This window comes from Cyprinus carpio, chromosome B1 (genome assembly GCF_018340385.1).
Source record: "Cyprinus carpio isolate SPL01 chromosome B1, ASM1834038v1, whole genome shotgun sequence".
NCBI lineage: Eukaryota > Metazoa > Chordata > Actinopteri > Cypriniformes > Cyprinidae > Cyprinus > Cyprinus carpio.
Genome location: NC_056597.1, coordinates 40,373,800 through 40,398,799, shown reverse-complemented (window position 1 = coordinate 40,398,799; position 25,000 = coordinate 40,373,800). Strand labels below are relative to the sequence as shown.

At 36.8% G+C, this 25,000-nt stretch overlaps 3 protein-coding genes across 3 annotated transcripts in view; 2 read left to right on the top strand and 1 right to left on the bottom strand.

Moving 5' to 3' along the window:
- LOC109052375 (proto-oncogene vav-like) overlaps positions 1 to 21,082 on the top strand; it is a 23,571-nt gene extending 2,489 nt beyond the window's left edge. Inside the window, exons 3-28 of the mRNA XM_042717464.1 lie at positions 498 to 614; positions 695 to 753; positions 1,051 to 1,116; positions 1,244 to 1,396; positions 1,453 to 1,519; positions 4,332 to 4,400; positions 4,484 to 4,587; positions 6,406 to 6,505; positions 6,621 to 6,716; positions 8,087 to 8,155; positions 8,624 to 8,710; positions 8,809 to 8,894; positions 9,985 to 10,120; positions 10,209 to 10,318; positions 10,407 to 10,508; positions 11,726 to 11,820; positions 11,907 to 11,929; positions 15,337 to 15,379; positions 15,459 to 15,595; positions 16,742 to 16,807; positions 17,397 to 17,428; positions 17,513 to 17,623; positions 17,707 to 17,794; positions 19,166 to 19,295; positions 19,650 to 19,801; positions 20,736 to 21,082. Of these exons, the coding sequence (XP_042573398.1) occupies positions 498 to 614; positions 695 to 753; positions 1,051 to 1,116; positions 1,244 to 1,396; positions 1,453 to 1,519; positions 4,332 to 4,400; positions 4,484 to 4,587; positions 6,406 to 6,505; positions 6,621 to 6,716; positions 8,087 to 8,155; positions 8,624 to 8,710; positions 8,809 to 8,894; positions 9,985 to 10,120; positions 10,209 to 10,318; positions 10,407 to 10,508; positions 11,726 to 11,820; positions 11,907 to 11,929; positions 15,337 to 15,379; positions 15,459 to 15,595; positions 16,742 to 16,807; positions 17,397 to 17,428; positions 17,513 to 17,623; positions 17,707 to 17,794; positions 19,166 to 19,295; positions 19,650 to 19,801; positions 20,736 to 20,789 (2,352 nt within the window). The 3' untranslated portion in view covers positions 20,790 to 21,082. The remainder of the gene's footprint in view (positions 1 to 497; positions 615 to 694; positions 754 to 1,050; positions 1,117 to 1,243; positions 1,397 to 1,452; positions 1,520 to 4,331; positions 4,401 to 4,483; positions 4,588 to 6,405; positions 6,506 to 6,620; positions 6,717 to 8,086; positions 8,156 to 8,623; positions 8,711 to 8,808; positions 8,895 to 9,984; positions 10,121 to 10,208; positions 10,319 to 10,406; positions 10,509 to 11,725; positions 11,821 to 11,906; positions 11,930 to 15,336; positions 15,380 to 15,458; positions 15,596 to 16,741; positions 16,808 to 17,396; positions 17,429 to 17,512; positions 17,624 to 17,706; positions 17,795 to 19,165; positions 19,296 to 19,649; positions 19,802 to 20,735) is intronic.
- Positions 21,083 to 21,090: 8 nt separating this feature from the next.
- LOC109093504 (ubiquitin-like protein 5) lies at positions 21,091 to 22,552 on the bottom strand (the record flags this gene model as incomplete). The annotated part of the gene is made up of 3 exons (XM_019107252.2): positions 21,091 to 21,282; positions 22,291 to 22,328; positions 22,416 to 22,552. Coding segments are annotated over 3 exons (219 nt in total), but the record flags the coding sequence as incomplete, so codon positions are not given.
- Positions 22,553 to 23,877: 1,325 nt separating this feature from the next.
- The window catches only part of LOC109093472 (peptidyl-prolyl cis-trans isomerase NIMA-interacting 1), a 4,806-nt gene continuing 3,683 nt past the window's right edge, over positions 23,878 to 25,000 (top strand). The window contains exon 1 of the mRNA XM_019107214.2: positions 23,878 to 24,034. Coding sequence (XP_018962759.2) covers positions 23,977 to 24,034 — 58 coding nt within the window. The 5' untranslated portion in view covers positions 23,878 to 23,976. The remainder of the gene's footprint in view (positions 24,035 to 25,000) is intronic.

The following is a 25,000-nucleotide window of genomic DNA, read 5'->3' as shown; positions in this document are numbered from 1 at the left end:
ATGTAGTTGCTGTTTCTGCATTTGCTGGTTGTCTTTCACACACAGTTTTGCTATGACTGTCTGTAACACGTATATTAGCTGTAGACAGTCTGAGATATATTGAGACATGTACGCTCACAATATATGAAGCACAATCTATCTCTGTGTCTCTTTTTCTCTGTCATTCACAGGTCTGGGTAATATGTAATCTGGATTACGTAATCAGATTCCAAAAATTAAGTAATTTGTAATTAGATTAAATTGCAATTTAAAATACTTGTAATCAGACTAGGTTACATGATTACATATTATTTACACAACGGCAGTAAATTATTTATAATGTACTGATTTGCTCTTATTATTTTTAAGTAATCTACCCAGCACTGATCATTCATTACATCTATCTACCTATCTATCTGTCTGTCTGTCGTTCTATCTCTCTCTATTTAGCTCTCTGTAAATGATTAATACTGTGTGTGTGTGTGTGTGTGTGTGTGTGTGTGTGTGTGTGTGTGTAGTTCTTGTGTCTAAAGAACATCAGGACGTTCCTATGTGCCTGTCAGGAGAAATTTGGCATGAGGAAGAACGAGCTTTTCGAGGCCTTCGAACTGTTTGATGTCAGGGACTTCGCGAAGGTCTGAACTCTCAGAAAGTGATTGATGATGATGATGATGATGATGATGATGCAATGCTAACGAATGCTCATGATTGACAGGTGATCGACACACTGTCCATCCTGTCACAAACACCGGTGGCCCTGCAGAGCGGATTCCGGTAACACACACACACACACACACAGACACACACACAGACACACAGACACACACACACACACACACAGACACACACGGAGACAGACACACACACACAAAAAAAAAAACACACACACGCACGCACGCACGCACGCACACACACACACACACACACACACACTCAGTTTAGTAGAGTTAGTCATGGTTTACTCACCTGCATGTCGTTCTAGACGCGTCTGACTGTTTCTCTGTGGATCACAGAAGCAGATGTTCAGCAGAACGTTCACACATGTGTTCTGTGTTTGTCGTTTCACTGCAGGCCGTTTCCAGATGAAGCTTGTGTAGGAGATGATGACATCTACACCGGCCTCTCAGACCAGATCGAGTGAGTGTGTGTGTGTGTGTGTGTGTGCGCAAAGAAATGAGCTTAATCTGACAAAACCTGCTTCATTTGTTAACACAATATGTAAATAAGTGAATGAAGTTGCATTTAAGAACTGACTGTCTCTCAGTGACACGGTGGAGGAAGATGATGATCTTTATGACTGTGTGGAGGAAGACGAGAATGAAGGAGATGATATTTATGAAGATCTAATGAGGACAGAGGAACCGGAAACAGTAAGACAGACACACACACTCAATACACACAAATACACACAGAGAACGTATAGATAATACACACAGAGAACTTATAGATAACTGTCTGTCTGTCTGTCTGGAGCTGCTGTCTCCAGGAGATCAGACAGACAGAGGAGAAATACACAAACACACTGGAATCAATACTTCAGGTAGACACACACACACAAATGAAACTCATTCACTCGCTCCTGTAATCAAATCTAACTGTAAATGAGCTGCTGGTACACCACAAGAATGAAAAACCACAAATCACATCTCTTTAATATCTTGTAAATACCTCATTAATATCCATTATTCATGAGACCAAATGGAGACATCCAAGATCAGCTGCTCTCTACATTCATTTTATTTTCAAGAATTACAGTTTTTCTCAGTCGCTTTGGTGCATTTCTCAAATCAGAAATGAAATTCTCAAAACTACTTGTACAACCTCCACATCATCTAGTCATTTTTACACATCATAAAACCAGTTTCTCATTCTTTTGAACAAGTTGCGATTGCTTTTGTACATTCACGCAATTGATTATGTACATTTATCGCGGTTTCCTACATTATCAGTTGCTAATGTCATGTTGCTCAAAATGTATTATATAGTTTACTGTGCAGTAGTCTTACCCCTCAAAACATCTAGTCATTGGTTAAATGCAACATGGTTCATCTAGCTGTCATAAACTGCCACTTTTTTTTTACACATTATTATTAGACTTTTTGTAAACTTGACATGAATTGTGCAAGTGAATCTTGACTGATGAAGAGAATGTAGATCAACCAATGATAAAGCATTTTTCTGAAATAGCTCAAAGGTTCATCTCATGAATCTTCAGTTGGAAAGCATATACTGTATAGACAGAGCACAACACAAGAGTTACACATTCTGACAGTGGACTTATTTTTTATTTTCATCTTTGTGCCCATATTTCTTTTTCCTTTTCTATATGAATGACATTGTAAAGGTTTTTTTTTTTTTTTTTTTGCTGTTGGTCAGACCATTAGTAAAAGTGTAACTAGGAATTCTATCCAGTCTCTTTCAGTCAATATCCCACATGTGCACACACACAGCAGTGAACACACACACACACACAATCCAGTCTCTTTCAGTCAATGTAGCAGTGTGTATAATTTATGCTGCGGTGCCCGGGGTGCAGTTGGGGGTTTGGTGCCTTGCTCAAGGGTACCTCAGTCATGGTATTGCCGGACTGAGACTCGAACCCACATCCTTAGGGTTAGGAGTCAAACTCTCTAACCACTAGGCCACGACTTCCCCAAGGAAGTTATTTTGCTATTTGTACGGATTGTTTTGAGAAATGCACTTACTGTTTTGCAAATGTCAAGGATGATTCGAGAAATGTACCAAAGCGACTGAGAAAAACTGAATTCATCAGTTTTTTAAAATGATAAATCTGTATTAAAACATAAGACATAGGATCCAGAAAAAAAATACAACAGAATTTTGGGGTAAAAAAAAAAAAAAGAAATAGAATTTTGGAAAACATAAATAAAAGAAAAAATAAATAAAAGAAAATAAATAAATAAACATTTAAAAATAATTAAATAAACATGTTAGTAAATTACTAAATTGTTAAAGTTTCATGAATAATTTGATAATTTGACATTTTTGTCAATAACTTTGTATTAAATTATAAGGCATAGAATCAAGAAAAATGGGGGAGGGGATTAAATTAAAACAAACTATTTAAAATATAAAAAGGGCAAGGTATACATATATTAGAGGTTGAACGCCTGCAGATTTCTTAAAGTCGACATTTATGTGATGAAAGTCGAGCTGACGTCATTAATGAACAAATAAGTCTGGAGCTCAGACTCAAACACCTTGTACACAGCTATGGCATACGACACAGCGCTGCCCACATGGCTATTGCTCCTATAACAGCTCATTTCTATCAGTTGTTTTGTCTTTGGGTCATTATATTTCTCACAGATTTCTTCTCGTTCTAAATCAGATACAGATAAAGTAGCACAGTAAAGATTACACTCATATGAATGCATCAGTGAGAGCGATTGTGTGTGTGAATTAATGTCTCTCTACTAGTAGTGAAGCTGTGGGATTTAGTTACAAAGAAATATATGCTTGAACTTTTCAGTATCTAAGCTATATTATTGAGAAATCACAGAACAGTGTTGACAGTACATTTCCGTGCTGAATGATTCTGTGTGCTCGCGGTCTGTGAGTGATGTACGCACCACTGTCTGTAGCCTGTGTTTGTGTTACAATGCAGCAGCGCATTAGATTAGAACAGCATTTAACTTACCTGTACAATAAGCTGTTTAAAACGTGCATACTCCCGTTCAGTTTCGAGCATCCAGATGGTATAATCACACATGTTTTGTGGAGCGCTTTAGGAGTATGCATTTCTTTGTCATTTTAACTGTCTGGAAACTGAGCGTAAATGTGGATTTAAAAGATTTCTTATCCTGTTGCACCCTCTGTAGGACCAGCGAAGTCAAGCTTAAAGCATCACTAATCTGACTAGTTTGCTGGTAACTTTATATTAAACATTAAGACAGAATCCAGAAAAAAATAAAAGATTTTGGAGGAAAATATTATATAAAGTAAAAAAAGTTTTATAAATTCAACTGATTATACATGTTTTCTATTTAATTTAACTTGAGGAATTGAGGTTTAATTAAACCATCAAAACAGGAAACACACATTTTGTAATTTCATTAGTATTTTTGTGACTCTCTAAATGATCTCTCACTCTGGAGCTGAACCAGAGCCTCTGAAGATCTGTCCATTGGGTCGCTGTGATGTGCAGGTGCTGTGGTTTACTGATTCTCTTACAGTCAGATCTCATGATGAGAGGCACGTGTCAGTCAACCTGAAACCGAAAGTGTTTCAGCAGCAGGGTCTCTTTAACCACGAGCTTCTCTCAGACACACTCGAACGATGAACACATGACTCACACACACCTCTTGTTGTGTTCATTTGTGTGTCCGCAGCACTTTCTGAAACCGCTGCAGCCTTTCCTGCAGCCCGTGGACATCGAGAACATCTTCATCAATATTCAAGTGAGTCTCTCTTTCATCATCATCAGCTCACAAGTGTCTCGGGTTCATCCGATCAGCTCAATAATCCACGTCCTCTCTCACAGGATCTGGCCAAGACTCATCGCTCTCTGCTTCACGAGCTGCAGGAGTCCATACTGCATTTACGAGCCGAGAATCTCTATCAGATCTTCATCGACTACAAGGAGAGGTATAACACGTACAGAACTCAACAAAACTCATTCAGTGTTTAAAGGGAACATAACTTAGGCTTTTAGTTAAACTCATGAGCTCTGAAAGAGCAATCAGCATTGAATCTGTAAATGAATCATTAATTCAACTAATTCGTTCAACAGCACTGATTCATTCAAGAATGAGACAAGTGTCTAAGTTAATCTAAATTAGCGAGTCACTAAATCATTTACTTCAGTGGTTTGTTTAAAATTGAACATTGAATATTCAATTATTTATTCACTGATTTGTTCATAAACACTGATTCACTTATGAAAGTAACAAGTGACTGTCGTTGTGAGTAAGTTAAGCCCCTTTCACACTGCGATTCCGGAAAATACACGGGTAATGTGTCCCGGCAATTGTTCCCGGGTCACTAGATTTTGCCCTTTCACACTGCCAGTGATTACCCGGAATATGTGCGTGCGTTCACACACAACCCGTAAAGGTCCCGTGAAGATACGTGATATCAGGGTGTGACGTGTAATGAGTCGAAAACGCCAGGCACATTAACTTTCATTGAAGCTGGCGAACGATCTCAGCTTAAGCATGGAAAGTGAGGAACTAACTGATCTCTGCTTCGTTACAGTTTGCACATATTTGTTTCGTTGCGAACGTTGATCTGCCTTCAAAACACGCTAAAAGAGTCACGCCATAACGTTCGTCATCACTACAACATGGCATTAGTTCTGGATTTTGTTCACACAGCGCTCGTTCCGGGACTGAACCCGGCAATGTTACTAGGTCCCCAACCCAGGATCAATCCCGGAATCAATCCCGGGACGTGTTTGCGTTCACACAGAAGGCAACCCGGCAATGTTCTGGCAATTTTCCGGGTCCAACGTGCAGTGTGAAAGGGGCTTTACTGAATCATTAATTATCTAAATGAGTCTGGATGATTTATTATTAAATTCACTCTGTTTTTTTATTATTTTTTGTTTCTTTTTATATTTTTTTTTGTTTTTTTTTGGATGATTTATTATTAAATTCACTCACTGATTAGTGACTCTTTGTATGAGTGAGTCATTAAATCATTTATTCTGTTATTTGTAAAACAACTGATTTATTTAGGAATTAAACAAGTGACTGTCTTTATGTGTGAGTCACTGAAACGTTAATTCAACAACTCTTTCAACAGCACTGATTCATTCTAGAATTAAAGAAGTGACTGTCTTTATATGTGAGTCAAGTGTATGTATAAATGTGAATCACTGAATTATTGATTCATTCAACAACACTTGATTCATTTATGTTGAACGTCATTTATGAAACATGCAGAAATTTGTGTCCACATCACTTGTAAAGCCACTCTTACATAATCAGTGGATTTACGAATGATTTACACACTTATTGTTTCCTCATTGAGGTTCATTGCAACATATGTAACCCTGGACCACAAGACCAGTCTTAAGTGTAAATTTTTCGAAATTGAGATTTATACATGAGGTGGACAAATAATCTTTCCATTGATGTGGTGCAAAAAAATCAAAATACTGAGAACCACGTTTTCAGTATTTAGTGTAAATTTTTTTTAATTTTGATATATTTACAGCAGGAAATTTACAAAATATCTTCATGGAACATAATCTTTACTTAATATCCTAATGATTTTTGGCATAAAAGAAAATGGATAATTTTGACCCATACAATGTTTTTTGGCTATTGTTACAAATATACCTCAGCAACTTAAGACTGCTTTTGTAGTACAGGGTCAAATATGTAAATGAAAGGATGTTTACTGATGGACAACACAAATGTGTGTGTGTGTGTGTGTTGTGTGTGTGTGTGTTTGTGGTAGGCTGTTGCTGTACGGACGTTACTGCAGTCAGGTGGAAGGCGCCACCAAGCATCTGGACAAAATCACCAGCACGAAAGAAGACGTGAAGATGAAACTGGAGGTCAGAAGCACACAGACCACAGATGCATTTACCCTGATATAAATACCCCTGGCTAACCGAAAGCCAGCGCTACAAAGCATCAGTGATCTTATTTAGCAAACCTGCTCATATTTAGGAGTGTTCGATGCGAGCCAACAGCGGCAGGTTTTCACTGCGAGATCTGCTGATGGTTCCCATGCAGAGAGTCCTTAAGTATCATCTGCTGCTGCAGGTAACACACACACACACATGAGATTTCACTTTACTAGTGAGATCTAACCCACATAAGCACAGACAAACCTGTACAGAACAACACAAACACACACATCTGTGTAAAAAAAGTGGACACACCCCACACTTTTGTGGTTCTTTAATTAAGTTAATTAGATTAAAACAAATACAAACTGTAAGTTGTAGTCACAAGTGCTGATGAAGATGCTTTTTGGACTAGGATGTAAAATTATAATGTTATTTGAAATAAAAACTCTATTTTGCTTCTATTACATGTTGTCTTTCAGACGAGTAGAAAGCAAACATTTAAACTTGTAATATTTCCGTTTATGCATTTTGCAGACACTTATCCAAAAGCTACTTGCACTGCATTTGAGTTACACATTTTATTTCAGACCGGTAGGAAAAAAAAAACATCCACAATGCGCATATGTGTTTATTTTTATTGCACTTTATCTGTTTGTGTCAGTAGATTTTTAATAGCAATGCATATCTTTAAAACAAAATTCTCCACTTCAGCAGAACTTACAAACACCTAAACTTAGAGATTTATTCCTATCTATGTTCTGCAAGTTTTTACTGAGGGGTTTGTTTATATTTCTTTTACACTGATTTATACAACATTTTAATCTTAAAAACACGGTAAATTATGCATATCTTTAAAGACTGTGAGATTTTTCTCCACTTCAGCAGCACTTACACACACCAAATTTAATAGTTTTATTCCTCTCTATATTCTGAAGGTTTTTACTGAGGGGTTTGCTCATATACCATTCACACTGATTTATACAACATTTTAATCTTAAAAACACGGTAAATTATGCATATCTTTAAAGACTGTGAGTTTTTTCTCCACTTCAGCAGCACTTACACACACCAAATTTAATAGTTTTATTCCTCTCTATATTCTGAAGGTTTTTACTGAGGGGTTTGCTCATATACCATTCACACTGATTTATAGTTTTTTTTATTCCTTAAACATGGTGAAAATTTTTTTTTTTTATGTATGTTGTTTTTATTTTCTGATTTATGGAGTAAAAAAAAAAAAGAAAAAGAAAAAAGAAATCCAAAATCCACTTTGAAAAAAACTCTACGTTTAATATGACAACAAAATCTAACTAGAATTAAGAATATGGTTTTATCCAATCTTTAAATTAGTATTCTGGAAATGAATGCAAATTAGTGTGTTAAATATAAGATATTTCCAGAAAACTTACAAATAATACAAAACAGTTGTCTTAATGTACTGTGATGAACCAACTGGTTTATTATAGTGAAATAGATCAAATGTTTACCCTGTTCACCTGAAGTGCCTTCCCTTAAAGTCTTTTTCTTTATTAATCATGTATTAACCATTAATGTGTGTCTCAGGAGCTTGTGAAACACACTGTGGACCAACAAGAAAAGGAAAACTTGCGCACTGCACTAGATGCCATGAGGGTGAGTGTGTGTGTGTGTGTGTGTGTGTGTGTGTTTAGCTTGTACAATAGTAAAACAAGGGATAGACAGACATTTCAGCGGACTTTCAGAGGTTCATATTGTGAAGGAACATGCTCCACTCACTGTTCATGAGGGAGAACTTGAAAAATCATATCAGTGAATGTAAATAGAGGCGCAGTCTCAGTGCTGGTTACACTGTTAGTTGTAAACTAAAAATGCTCCTGCTGAATCTTCAAAACAATTAACCTGTAACACACAAATGATTCAGACACCAAATAGTCATGCGAAGATATTTTGTCACAACATTTGTGCATTGAGTCAGAACTTTGTGGGTGTTTTGATCAGGATGTTCAGTGAAGTGAGAGCACCAAGTAGAGGTAAAATGAGTAGAAGAGCTCATGAACATGAATTGAATTTATGATTAGATGAATGAACATACTGCTGGTGTGTGTGTGTGTGTGTGTGTAGGATCTGGCTCAGTGTGTGAACGAGGTGAAGAGAGACAACGAGATCATCCGTCAGATCACGACGTTTCAGTTGTGCATCGAGAACTTGGTACAGAAGCACCTGAGAACGATTCATTTCAGCGCTGAACTCTGATTCTGATTCATTTGTGTTTGAAGCTGATTCAGACTCTCTCTCCCTCTGTTTAGTCTCTGTCTCTGGCGTTATACGGACGACCTAAAATAGACGGAGAATTCAAGATCTGCAGTCTGGAGAAGAGATCCAAACAGGACAGGTGTGTGTGTGTGTGTGTGTGTGTTTATAATAGTAATGATAACTATAACAATAAAGGTAACTGGAATTAGAACTATAACTGCAACAGTAATGATAATGATAACTATAATGTTAACAATGTAACAATGACTATATTAATAGCCATAAAGATAAATTTTAACAATAACTATAACAATAATGACTATAAAAAGAACTGTAATTGCAGCTAACTATAGTGATAACTAACTGTAATGATAATTAATTATAATTATATTGATAACTATAAAGATAACTAACTGTAACTATAACTGTAGCGGTAACTATTACTGTAACAATAGCTATAATGATAACTATAACGATGATAACAATAAACACTTACTATAATAGCTAACTGTAACAATAACTAAAACAGTAAAGATTAGTATAATTATAATCATAACGATAACTACAACTGTAATGAAAACAATAACGCTACTGTAAATGTAAAAAACCCTAAAAACGATAAATATCACAATAACTATTAAGATAACAAATTGAAGCAATAACTTTAATGAAGATAACTATAAATTATAACTATAACAATAATAAAAATTATAACCCTCACTATAGTGATGACTATAACGATAATAACTGTAATGATAAGTAACTGTAATGATAACTGTAACAATAACAGTTAGCATAATTATAACATAACGATAACTGCAACTGTAATGCTGCCTACATGTAATTTGATAACAGTACTTATAAAGACAACTATATCGATATCTATAATTATATTTATAACTATAATTACTATATTAGCACCCGCATCAACAGACGATAACGTTGTTTGTTAAAAACATGCTGCAGTTTTGACGTCTGACACTTTAAATGCTAGAGCTTGGTGTCTGGTGGGTTTTGATTGGCTGTCAGTGTTTTTTATCATTCATCAGCTGGTAAAAATTCCAATAATATCATTATCGTTATAGTTGTGCTGTGGATTTCATTATTTTTTTGGAGTTAGAGAGATTTTTCATAGTTGTTGTGATATGTGTCAGTCTTGATGTGATCAGGCTGTTAGTGTGTAGCGTGTGTAACACTGTGTGTGTGTGTGTGTGTGTGTGTGTGTGCAGGTACGGCTTTCTCTTTGATAAGGCTCTGTTGGTGTGTAAGAAGCGTAGCGGCGAGAGTCTGGAGCTGAAGGAGCTGATTGAGCTTCAGCATTACCAGCTGAGAGACGAGCCGTCAGGAGAGAAGGACAGCAAGAAGGTTACACACCTCCTCTGGTCTCACACTGCTTCATCATCATCATCATCATAATAAGGTTACTGTACTTGTCTGTTGTGTGTGTTTACAGTGGACGCACACCTTCCTGCTGATGGATCTCTACGGTCAGGGCGGCTACGATCTGTACTTTAAGACGCGAGAGCTGAAGAAGAAGTGGCTGGAGCAGTTTGAGATGGCGCTGTGAGTCCATCGCTCAGATACTCAGCTCACATGCAGCTTGTTAAAAATGTATTATGCAGCAGACGCCTTGTATGTCGTGTGTTTGTAGATCCAACATGTGTCCGGAGAACAGCACGGCAAACGGTCATGACTTCCAGATGCACTGTTTTGAGGACACCACCTCGTGTAAAGCCTGTCAGATGCTCCTCAGGTGAACTTCAGCTCATCTCTTTAAATCATTCGTTTCACTCCAGTCTTCGTGAGTGAATGAGCTGCTCAACAAACATGATTATGCCACTCTAAAAATGCTGCTGCAATTAGTTATAACAACATAAAATTTGTGTTAAATATCCAACTTAGCTAAAGTTAAATAAACATATCTTTATAAGTCAAGTATGAACGCTTACCTTTTGAAGTTGAAACAATGCAGTTACGTATTCTAATGTTAAATTTGAAGTTGTGATAACTAATAACAACAATCTTTTTGTTTGTGCGTTCTTGTTTTCATACATTTTGCTTTCTGCCATGGGAAAGTCACAGATATGTGTTTTATTTTAAAATTATTAATATTCTATTGGAGTATTTATTTGTTATTTTTATCGGTATATTTAGCATTCTGAAATAGAGAAGTCGCACACGTGACTATTAGTAGTTTTATTTTAGCATTATCAGTTTACTATTAGAATGCTTATTAGATTTTAATATATTTTATTGTTCATTTTAATTTTAGTTTAAGTTTTAAATTTATTTTTGTCATTGTTCTTAGTTTTTGCTTAGTTTTAGTAATTTTAGTACTTATTTCTTTAGGACTTGAACTTATTTATTTTCATTTAGTTTCCAAGGCAACATTTCTTTTTTGTTTTGAATGTTTTTAATATTTGTAAGATTTAATCATTTTGATATTTTTATAATTTTTATTCATTTTGCCTAATATTTGTATCTAAATGTTGTATAGATTTTTATTTTAAAAAAAATGTATTACTTAAAATTATTTTACTTATTTTCATTACGTTTCCAAGGCAACATTTATAATTTTGATTCAAGTTTTTCATTTTATGTTTTAAGATTTATTAAAGTTAATAAGAAAGTTTCTATTAGGTTTATTTTTGTTCTTTGCTGATAATAACCACACTGCTTCACAGTTAGGTTTCAGTAAATGCTCGTTTTAGCCTGGGAGGAAGTTCTGAGCTGTGAAAGTTGCAGTATCATTTCATTTAGAGTTTCATCAAGCTCATCAAACTCAGAGAAAGAAGTCAAATGTAGATGTGTCAGGATCTGTCTGCTGTAAGATATAAAGAAGAGTAAATCTGAGTTTTATATGCTGCTGCTGTGTGTGTGTGTGTGTGTGTGTGTGTGTGTGTGTGTGTGTGTGTGTGTGTGTGTGTGTGTGTGTGTGTGTGTGTGTGTGTGTGTGTGTGTGTGTTTCAGGGGGATCTTCTATCAGGGCTACCGCTGCTCGCGCTGTAAGATGGCCGCTCATAAAGAGTGTCTGGGTCGAGTTTCTGCGTGCGGACGAAACTCTGGTGAGAAAACAGACACAAAACATGTGAATGTAACGTGTTGGTGTTCGTTCAGTTGACTTCATATGTGCTTCTCATTCACTCCACAGAACTGTCAGGAACGCTCAAGAAGGTCTGTGCATACAAATTACTCAGTTATTTTTGTGTCACTTACTTTTTGTGGATTTTTATGTTTTGTGCACTTTTATTTAATTTCTTTACATCACATCCCATTGTTGTAATGCATATGATAACACACAAACATGTGATAAACCCATTTACACGCCATGAAAGACACACTAAATTCAATCATTTGACATTTAAACAGCATAAATATGCTGATAATATAATATAATATAATATATGAAAGACACATATAATATAATATAATATAATATAATATAAATATAATATAATATAATAAAGGGTTCCTCAGTTAATTCTCGCCGAATTCTACCAAGCCAAGGGCCACTGACCTACATACACACACACACACACACACACACACACATATATTTATATATATATATATATAATTATTAGTAGTAGTAGTAGTAGTATTACAATTATTATAGTGTTGCATTTGTTAAAATAGTCAGAAGGTGGTCACAAGATAAATATTCAGATTTTTTCCCCAGTAGACTGTTTTATTCAAACAATTATGAAAATTTTTGCATTTAGATATAAAAGAAATTTGCTTTGCGTGTTTTGTATTGAAATTAGATTAGAAAAAATCTGGATCTCCATGTCTGCCGTGCAAATCAACTGTTCCTCCTCATCTCCAGACTGGACCTCTTCTCTCCACTTTCCCTAATTGCAGATTAAATGATTAGATCTGTAATTTTTTTTGGGGGGGGGGTGGGAGATTAAAAGACTGTGACACTGTTTGTCCCAACCAGACGTGACGCGATCAAAAGTATCTTTTCCATGCAGTTTTTGTCCTAGCCATCCGTGACACGTGACAATAAGCGACACAGAGTTCTATTTTAGGAACGGTTTTTATTTTCTGCGACGTCGCAGCAGGAACAACATACAAAATATGACAGAGATAATCTCAAGTGATGATTATGTGTTTCAGTGTTAAAAGTGTCTAATATGAGTTTGAATATTATTTTGCGTTATCTTTATAGCCATAGTGAAAGCAACAATAAAAATTTTATCTCAGATCTTGAAAACAAATGAAATCAAACTTGTACATTGAAACTGTGAACTCACTGAAGATATCAGTCACTCACTCAAAACAGTTCAGTCTATTCACATTTGAATGGTCTATCTTTTCTTCACACTCTCCACCCTGATAGCATCACAGAGATGTCTGTTTGACATCTGCATTTATATCTGCAAGACGTATTTTTAGAGTGTTTGCTTATCTGCAATACGTCTATAGGTTTACTATCAGATGTCAAATAGACATTTATTAGATGTCTTTAAGATGTTTAGGATTTAGAAAGTATGTAAAACTGAAATCTGAAAGACGTCTGTCAGAGGTTTGTACAGAGCAGATGCTTTCCAGATCAAGAGATCTTTAACAGACATCTTGCAGATGTACATGTGCTATCTGGGGATGCTTCATCATTCGCTGGACATGACAAAGCATTGCAAAACATTTGAACTTTGTATCAGTCCATCATAAATAGAACGAGGCAGCAGTTTACTGCCGAGTGTAGACAGCATCACTGATTATAATGGTTTCTATAGTTTTACGTTGTGCCACGCCCTTCACATCCGGTGTAGACACGATGTAAGTTAATGTCACTTTCTGATGCTGCATTTGAATTATGTCACATTATTTTAAATTACCGCAGGCTAAACATTTTTCTCTCCCTGGCCTGATGTTGCCCTAGGGCCACCTATTGAGGATTTATTATTTGATATAATTTGATATTATATATTATGTTTTAATATAATATAATATAATATAATATAATATAATATAATATAATATAATGAACAAAATTATAAATGCAACACTTTTGTTTTTGCCCCCATTTTTCATGAGCTGAACTCAAATATCTAAGACTTTTTCTATGTACACAAAAGGCCTATTTCTCTCAAATATTGTTCACAAATCTGTCTAAATCTGTGTTAGTGAGCACTTCTCCTTTGCTGAGATAATCCATTCACCTCACAGGTGTGGCATATCAAGATGCTGATTAGACAGCATGATTATTGCACAGGTGTGCCTTAGGCTGTCCACAATAAAAGGCCAGTCTAAAATGTGCAGTTTTACTGTATTGGGGGGTCTAGGGGGTCTGAAAACCAGTCAGTATCTGGTGTGACCACTATTTGCCTCACGCAGTGCAACACATCTCCTTCACATAGAGTTGATCAGGTTGTTGATTGTGGCCTGTGGAATGTTGGTCCACTCCTCTTCAATGGCTGTGTGAAGTTGCTGGATATTGGCAGAAACTGGAACACGCTGTCGTATACGCCGATCCAGAGCATCCCAAACATGCTCAATGGGTGACATGTCCGGTGAGTATGCTGGCCATGCATGAACTGGGATGTTTTTAGCTTCCAGGAATTGTGTACAGATCCTTGCAACATAGGGCCGTGCATTATCATCCTGCAACATGAGGTGATGGTTGTGGATGAATGGCACAACAATGGCCCTCAGGATTTCGTCACGGTATCTCTGTGCATTCAAAATGCCATCAATAAAATGCACCTGTGTTCGTTGTCCATAACATACAGCTGCCCATACCATACCCCCACTGCCACCAAGGGCCACTCAATCCACAATGCTGACATCAGCAAACCGCTCACCCACTCAAGTCGGTTACGACGATGAGATGGAGTTGGGTTGAGGTCGAGACCGAGGTGGGTGAGATTGGAGTTGAGATTAGCTTAGATGAGAGTTTGTTTTGTGATTATTTTGTTTTGTTATGTAAGTGTTGTGTTGGATGTGCTGTTGGGTTGTCTCAGATGATCTTGGAGGTGAAGATGCTGGATGTGGTGGTCATGGGCTGGTGTGGTTACACGTGGTCTGCGGTTGTAAGGCCTGCTGGATGTACTGCCAAATTCTCTGAAACGCCTTTGGAGACGGCTTATGGTAGAGAAATGAACATTCAATTCACGGGCAACAGCTCTGGTGGACATTCCTGCAGTCATGCCAATTGCATGCTCCCTCAAAACTTGCGACGTCTGTGGCATTGTGCTGTGTGATAAAACTGCACATTTTAGAGCGCCCTTTTATTGTGGCCAGCCTAAGGCACACCTGTGCAATAATCATGTTGTCTAATCAGCATCTTGATATGTCACACCTGTGAGGTGGATGGATTATCTCGGCTCACTAACACAGATTTAGACAGATTTGTGAACAATATTTGAGAGAAATAGGCCTTTTGTGTACATAGAAAAAGTCTTAGATCTTTGAGTTCAGCTCATCAAAAATGGGGGCAAAAACAAAAGTGTTGCATTTATAAATTTGTTCAGTGTATAATATATTGCAAATGAAGTTGGAGTTTATAAGTATAATCATCAGTATGAGTGTTTTGCTTGTGTTTGTGTGTAACGAAGTGTATTTTCATGCTGTTTCAGAATAAAACGATGAGGATGGCATCTCAAAGACAGGCCAAACCAGGTAAACACACGTCACACAGCGTCCTCACACACAAACACACGCTGGTTCGTGTCTTCACACACTCGTGTGTCTCGATCAGGTCTGCCGAAGATGGAGGTGTGTGTGGATTATTACGGTCTCCCTCCGCCGCCGCTGGCGTTCGGTCAGCCGCTGCCGCTGTCTGTGGGTGACGTGGTGGAGCTGACGCGAGCCGAGGTCGACCTGCAGTGGTGGGAGGTGAGGGGTCATCGCTCACACACACACTCATACACACACACAGGTACAGGTGCGTTTCAGGACACAGCAGAACTCCTCAACGATCCCTGATAACATAATAATGCCATTTCATCTGTGAAGTAGCCAACATCTGAGCAGCTGAATATTAGCATAATTGACACGGATTTCTGATATCACGTGTATAGCGTTAGTTCTGGCAGGTCACGTGATCCACATCTACCTAAAGGAATGCGACACCTATTACGACATTCCTATATAAGGTCTATTCACTATTATTCAGCAGCTTTTTCACTTGCTCAGGAGCTAATTACCCTCCTCCATCCCCAGCTCCTCCTTTCGCCACAGTCAGGACTTGGCTTTTTGATATTCCTCGTTGAATCAGACTCCTTTATCTTGATTAATGTTGTTAAACTTAAATATCATTAAAAGCATTGATATTTGCTTTGTTCTGTTCTGTTTATCCTGAGGGGGTTATTATTTCTGCTCTCCCTGCTCATTCACAATAGACTGCATGGATGCGCAGGGATATTTTGCCCAGAACAGAACCATACCACCAATCCAAACTGTATGCTAAGTGTCAGTCATTTTGACGATAGTGGTCCTGACAGAAATGTGTTTAGTATATATATATATATATATATATATATATATATTTATATATATATATATATGTATATATATATATATATATATATATATATATATATATATATATATATATATATATATAATAAACATAATAATGCAAAAATAATGCACGTTTTGGGTTGGTTGACATTTACTGGTGAGAATTCGCAATGTTTTTAATGATGCAGCACAGCAAACAAAAGATGAACGGCATCTAACATATCAAAGAATGTATACTATGATTATATGAGTGTATGAAGAGAGGAGCGAGTCTCTTTCAGTTTTGATTCCCGTGTGTGAATGAGGTCACAGCAGGACATCTGGTCTGTGTTTATAATGGAGAAGAGAAACGTCCATGCATCTGCACATTCTCCTTCCCGCATGTCTTCGGCCGTTTATTTGTCATGTTAAATCCCGGATATGACTCAGATTGCTATGTGGTGTTGACCCATATAAATATGAATATACTGTGTATAATAGTGCATGTATATAGATCTGACGTGTGTGTGTGTGTTTCAGGGCAGGAATCTGACCATCGGAGAGGTCGGCTGGTTTCCCTGCAGTAAAGTTCAGCCGTTTGTGCCGGTGAGTTGATCAGAAGCTCAGCTGATCACATCTGATGGCTCGTTAAAGTTTAGATCCAGTACTTCAATCATTGTTTCCTATATTATTTATTTCCTACATTTTTCTCTCTCTCTTTTTAATTTCCCACAATTTTTAATCTTCATTATTTCCCACTTTATTCCCTTCATTTTTACTTTTTTTTTATTGTATTTATGTCCTATAATTTATTTATATATTCTACAATTTTTAGGATTTTTTTTTGCACAGTTTTGAATATATAAACATTTCTGACAATATTTCCTAGTTTATCATATAATTATAATATAGTTTCACTAGTGAAAGTGCTTCTTTTATTCAATTTTATTTTTTCATTTGAAATGAGATTATCAGGATAACAATTTGAGAGTTTGATAATGTCTTTTAATTTTGGTTCATGCTTTAAGGAGATATAATATAGAGCACACTCTGTAATCATAAAATCTTCTGTATGTTTTCAGGTTTATATTAAATTAGATGTAATTATTTAACGTTTGGATGCACTGTAATAATCTGCCTGATAATTCCTAGTATCCACTGCTAGTAAAGTAAATGTGCTGTCTGATCTTTGTAGGCACATTCTCCAGATTTAACAGGACTGCCCTGGTAACACACACACACACACACACACGTTTCATCTATATTCACTCCTTTTGACATACACACACTAACACACCCGTCTGGTGTCAGGTTCGCTGGTAACATGGACCGGGCCGGTGCTAAAACTCTGCTGATGTCTCGCTCTGACGGGACGTTTCTGGTGCGACAGAAAGACGCCGGAGAATTCGCCATCAGCCTCAAGTACAGTGAACACACTCAAACTCACTGACTGACAGCTGTCAATCAAACAGCTCCAGTGACACGCCTCTCTGTCTCTGTCTCAGGTTCAACATGGACACCAGACACATAAAGGTCACGTACTCAGAGGGACTCTACAGGATCAACGAGAAGAAAGCCTTCAAGGGACTGTTTGTGAGTGATTCAATGCACACACACACACACACACACTCACACACTGTCCATCTAAAGCAGCATCTGTAAATGCAGGTTCACTCATGAATGATCATTCTGTCATCATTTATTCTCCTCATGTCCCTCCAAACATGCAGGACTTTTCTTCATCTGTAGAACGTAACAGCAGATATTTAGAGAAATGTTCTTTCTTTTGTTCAGTGTTTAGTTCAGAAATGTTCTTCAAAATATCTTCTTCTGAGTTTCACACTAGAAAGAAACAGCTGGTTCATACCGAGACTGAGAACCACATCAGTGTCAACACAGACGCACTTTAACACTGTTTAGTTTAACACTCTGTTCTGTCGTCTGCCATTTTAAAGGTTTGTTAGCTGTAAAAATCACTCTGAAAGTTATTCTAGCGATATCCTCTGTTGATATAGTTATAGTTCTGCTGTGAACTTCAACTTTCGCTTGTAGTTTGATCAATGAATAAAGCTGTATAGTTATTGGTACAGTTATTGTTAGTTACCATTAGTTATCATACTTTATTGTTACAGTTATCATTGCAGATATTGTTACATTTATTGTTTTTATAGTTGTCCTTACAGTTATTCAATTCAATTCAAGTTTATTTGTATAGTGCTTTTTACAATACAAATTGTTGCAAAGCAACTTTACAGAAAATTAAGACAATTAAGACAATTCTACAATATTTAGTTATCATTAGAGTTATTGTTACAGTTCTCACTACAATTATTGTTATTTTTTTTGTTATATTTTTTAAGTTGTGTTTTTGTTTATTTTTTTGTTTATTTTATTTATTGTAATTGTTGTTGTTATTGTTATTATTGCTTTTGTTACAGCTTTTGAGTTATTGTTTCAGGTATTGTTACAGTTATTGTTAGTTATCAGTAGAATTATTGTTACAGTTATGTTTTTTCAGTTCAGTTGAATCAGGTATTGTTACAGTTATTGTTAGTTATCAGTAGAATTATTTTTGTATTTTTGTTTTTATTTATTTTTTCGTTGCAGTTATTGTTACAGTTATCATTGCAGGTATTGTTATATTTATTGTTACAGTTATCACAGTTATCACTGCAGGTACTTTTACAGTTATTGCTAGGTAATGTTATAGTTGTTCTTACAGTTATTGTTACAGTTATCAGTGTAGGTATTGTTATAGTTGTCCTCACAGTTATCATCACAGCTGTTACAGTTACAGTTGTTGGTGTGAATGGGTCACGCAGGTCTGTAGTGACGTGAGATGAAGTGAATGATGACAGATGTTGATTTGTGGGTAAACGGTCCCTCTGCATGAGCTGCATGTGTATTTGAGCGAACGAAGGCTGTGAGTGTGTAACGTGTGATGTGTGTGTGTGTGTGTGGCAGGAGCTGGTGCAGTACTATCAGGAGAATTCGCTGAGGGAGTGTTTTAAAGACGTGGACTCCAGACTGCAGACGCCGTACAAGCAGCCGGAGCAGAGCGCCGCGCCGCAGCACAGCAACACACGCCACGCAGGTACAGCACACACCTGAACACAGATCCAGCACCAAACACACATGTTTGTTTTTGTGAATTGTGGGGAGGTTTGGTTGGTTTAATGGTTTTTATTCTGTACAAACTGTATATTCTATCTCCCTACACCAACCCTACACCTAACCCTACCCCTTACAGGAAACTCTGTGCATTTTTACTTTCTCAAAAAAACTCATTGTGTTTGGTTTATAAGTGTTTTGAAAAATGGGGACATGGGTTATGTCCTCATAAGTCACCCTCTCCTTGTAATACCTGTGTCTTACCCATGTCATTATACAAAGTTGTGTCCTGATATGTCACAAAAACACACACCCTTAACCCTGTGTGTGTGTGCAGGTGTGAGCGAGCGCTACCACGGCACGGCTAAAGTGCGCTATGATTTCTCTGCGCGTGACCGCACCGAGCTCTCTCTGCGGGAGGGAGACACCGTCAAAATCCTCTCCAAGAAAGCTCACAACGGCTGGTGGAAAGGAGAGGTGTACGGTGTGGTGCGGGGTACGAAATAAAATTTTACAGTTTAAGTTCACAGTTAAATATGAAATATTAATATAAACTTCTACAATGACAAAAACACTAACAATTTTAGATAGATAGATAGATAGATAGATAGATAGATTTTGACAGGCATTTGTATGAGAACATGTGACCCTGGAGCCCAAAACCAGTCAGAAGTCATCAAATCTCTCCATTGATGTGTGGTTTGTTAGGAGGACAATATTTGTCTGAGATACAACTATTTGAAAATCTGGAATCTGAGGGACTAAAACAATCTAAATATTGAGAAAATCATCTTTAAAGTTGTTCGAATGAAGTTCTTAGCAATGCATATTAATAATCAAAAATTAAGTTTTGATATATTTACAGTAGGAAATTTACAAATATTTTCATGGAACATGATCTTTACTTAATATCCTAATGATTTTTGTCATAAAAGAGAAATGTATAATTTTGACCCATACAATGTATTGTTGTCTATTGCTACAAATATACCCCAGACACTTAAGACTGCTTTTGTGCTGCAGGGACACATATTAAATAATAATTATAAACACTATGCCTTCCACTCATTTCGCAATATGTTGAATCAAGTAAATAATTTATCTGGCTGTTAAATAAATCAACATAAATTGAGTTGTGTGCAACACAAAATATGTTCAGCAGGATCTTTTCCATAAAAAAAATACACCTGAATTTAACTTTTATTTTATTACAGGGCAGAGTTTGCCCTCTGGAACCGATTTTGTTTAAAAAAAAAAAAAAAACATAAAAAATCACTTCATGATACCAATTAAAATTCATGTGTTCAGAATTGAATTTGTTATTCACTGACAAGATAAGAGTTTTCTGAATAATAAAGTGTTTGTGGTTCGGCTGATCATGAATGAAGAGCGGATGTAATGACAGTGTGCTGCTCTCCTGTAGGTGGGTCTGTTTCCTGCTAATTACGTGGAGGAGGAGCATTCAGATTACTGCTGACCAATCAACAGCTTCATCACCCCGACATCACACACACTCAGTTTACAGCGTCTCGGCGTCTCCTGTGAATCCAGACAAGCGTCCGCATCAGCTGGCTTGTACATAGAGAGTGTTCTTCTCTAGACAAACTGAATGACTTTAGCCTCCAGCTCGGAGTGATTTCATTCAGGAGTAATTCAGATTATTATTAACGGTTCGACGGCTTCAGAGGAGTGTGGATGTAATGAGCTGTTTTTTCTTGAGATTCTGATTAAAGTGGTTTGAAAAGCATTGTTCTGTTCAACAAACACAGAGACCTGACTGTACATAAATATGAGTTTTATTTCCAAACAATATCAAAATAATTCAACTGAACACATATTCTGATGCCTCGAGACATGATGAAAGCAAGTTGCTCCACAAACTCTGTGTGTGTGTGTGTGTGTGTGTGTGTGTGTGTGTGTGTGTTTCTACTGGTAATAGAGCTCCAGGTTCATGCCGTCATGGATTTCATCTGACGCTCAGAGTCAAGGCTATGAATGATTACACATATAAATGCACAAATGTCTCCAAAAACACTCTTAATGGACAGACTGAATGTTTCGCACAGACTTATGGGAGGGTTTTACGAGATCAGGAACTAACCCTAACACTGGTAACACTTTTACAATAAGGTTTCATTTGTTACCTGCTTCAGTTCAGTATTTCTCAGTTATGTTAGTTTGAACTGATGCACTATTAAAATCAAAGCCGTATCTGTAAAAGTTATTTAATGGACCTGAGCTAACATGAACTAACAACGAACACTTGTATTTTTAGTAACTAATGCTACATTAATAAATACGGTAACAAATGTTTCTCATTAACTGTTATTTAGACCTTATTTCGAAGTGTTACTGATATATAATAACTAAGCAATGAAATGCATCACAGACACTGTTTGTACAGGTTTGAGGTGAATTAAAAGAATAGTTCAGCCAAAAACAACTAAATGTACATCTGCAGGTCATCCAAAGTGTAGATGAGTTTGAGAGTCCAAACAGCTGATAAAACATCACAGTAATCCACAGCACTCCAGTCCATCAGTTAACATCTGGAGAAGACAAAAGATGAAACAAATCCAGTCCATAATCCATAATAACACTTCCTCCAGTGAAAAAGTGTTCTGGTGTGAATCAGGAGAGAAATCTGCACAGATCAAGCAGCGTTTAAACAGCTCTAAACAAATATGTGTCTGGATTTTTATGTGAGAGACAACAGGAGATGCACTTTTTCACTGGAGGAAGAGTTATTATGGATTATGAACTCTTATGGTATTTGAGTTAAAAACATCTTAATGCTGTATATGTTTCAGCTTTTGTCTTCTCCAGATGTTAACTGATGGACTGGAGTGCTGTGGATTACTTGTGGATTATTGTGATGTTTTTATCAGCTGTTTGGACTCTCATTCTGACGGCACCCATTCACTGTAATGCTAAATGGATGAGGATGAGCACATTTTCATTTTGCGTGTGAAGGATACAGTCTCCTAGTGACACGTGGTCCTTGAATATGGTGTACCTGCACACAAACACACACAGACAGGTCACGTTATAATCACGCTCGCCTGCTGTGTTTGCCACTCGTCTGCTCAGCACTTCTTCTCACCATTTCTTCAGCACGATCTTGTCCCACCGTGTGCCGGTCTGCGCTGAGATCAGCTTCTTCAGGTCTCCTATCGTGTCCTCCTGACTGACACACACGGTTAAGAGCAAACACAACACAAAGCACACCTGCGGCCTCCATCAACAACCACCCAAACACACTCACACACACACACACACACACACTCCAAACACACTCACACACAAAAATATACACACACTCAAAAAATTCAGTTAAACTGTTAATTTTTGTTTTTTGTTTTTGTGTTTCAAAGGATACTTGCTTTTTGCATTTGACTTGTTCCTTATTCGATAGTTACACACCACCTCAATCATCTCTGAAACACACACACACACACACACACACACACACACACACACACACACACACAAACACACACACACACACACACACATCATAGTTACGCATTCTGTCAATGACCTCTTTATGTCCTCATGATTATTTTGATCTGCTTATGTGATTATTAGTGCATCAATGACATGTTTGTGTTGTTATGTTTGTTTTGATTTGCTTATAGAAGCATCTGTGTCGTAAAAGGCGATGTGTTTCACTTAAACACAAACTCATCACACGCTATAGCATATAACAAAAGAGTAATATTGAACACATGTAGAAATAACCAGTAGACTGTATGATTTTTACCTGATTTTTGTCGTTTGTTCCCGCAGATAATCAGCGTCTCTCTCGCAGGTGTTTGCCGTAAATCAGAGCCGTGGAGAAAAAACACAAAACATCCGCTCACATTTGACCAATCAGAGACGCGCACCTTTGACTGACAGCGAGTTTCGCCAATGATATTCAAACAGGGCGAGGTCACCATGGCAATTGCCGCTAATCGATTTAGGCTGTCGTGAATGTCTTATTTTAAATGTGAGAGATGTTATCGTGTGTATATATATATATATATGGATGTTATTACATAAATTCCATTTTAAAAGTTTAGTGTTAATAAATCACCTCTGTATATAGAGGTGATTTATACTTCCGTTTATTCAATCAAAAGGCATAAACACTACCAGTCATTTTTAATTTATTTATAAATGTCTTTATCATCACTTTTGATTAATTTAATGATTGCCATTTTTAATATTTTGAAACATTGTAAATTCTGACAGTTACATTAATAAAGCCTCTTCTATCTATATAACAGTTGTAAACCTTTTTTTTAAACAAATTATACTTTTTGTACCTTTTTAAAGAAAAGAAACGTTTACTGTTGACAAACCGATTCGTCACGTGATATCTGTTACTTTTCTCAACGCGGTTCAGTTTTTAACCAATCACACCCTACTGTGATTACTACACATGGCCGTTTTATTCTTTAAATAACGGTGTAAATAATAAAATAATAAGACGTGCTTCGGTTTGTATTCTAAACATAATTTCTGTGAAACAGCGGAAAAATATAGTTTCTGATGTTTCTAAATAGACAAAAGCGTCGCGCGGTTCGCCCCCTGTCGGTCAGTCCGGTCACTGCAGCAGGAGCAGCGGCGGAACATCAGACCGGAGCCGAGCCGAACCGAACCGATTTCACTCTGAAATCATGTCTGACGACGAGAAGCTGCCGTCTGGATGGGAGAAGCGCATGAGCCGGAGCTCAGGTGAGTCACAGCGGCCCCGCGTCGCACTTAAACCCGGAACAGAGGCGCTGTTTGGGCGCGTGTGAGCAGATGTGTGTGCTAATGGCTAACGGACACCGAACCGCGCCAAAACCCGCGAGGCGCCGCGGAACCCGCCGCGAGTAACGGACCGCCGGCCCTCGGCCTTCACGAGCTTCAGAGCGGCTCACAAACACCCGACCCTCATCTGAATCTCTGAACAAACGTCTCGATGAATCAGGACACGAGAGGGTTAACCGAGTCCAGTAACGTTATCTCTCCGCAGTCTAGTAGCGGGTACTTTCTGTGTGATAAATGTTAGTTTCACCTCATTAGTTATTGTTGTAGTAGACACTAAGATCAGAAAACATATGCTCAGGTCTCTGAAGGGTTAATTCTGTATTATTTCACTCTTACTGAGATATTTATCAGATAAATGGACACGAAATAATTGGTTTAAGTTGAAATTATTTTATTATCTGACTTGTAAATGATTCTTGTGCTTCTGATATAAATATAGTGTAGAAAACATTCGTCTAAGAGGCGAGACAAACACAATAATAATAATAATACATCTGCGTGTACTTACATCTGTTTTCATTTTAATCTGAGCCGTTTTGGGGTGTTTTAGTCTTTTTATATATATAAATATAATTATAAATATATATGTAATCGTTTCTATTCATTTTAGTTTTAGTAATTTTTAGTAATAATTAATTAATTAATAATTAAATTTAAATTTATATATATATATATATATAATTCGTTTTTGTTAATTTTTGTTTTTGTAATTTTTTGGTATTTTTTTAATTAAATTTGGTTTTAGTTAATTTACTTTTTTTTTATATTTGCTTTTTTATTATTAACCGTAGTAGTGTTTTAGTTAATTTTGACTTTGAAACTAACTGAAATAAAATACTATATATATATATATATACTCAGAAACAGTGTTAACTCAGTTTATATATT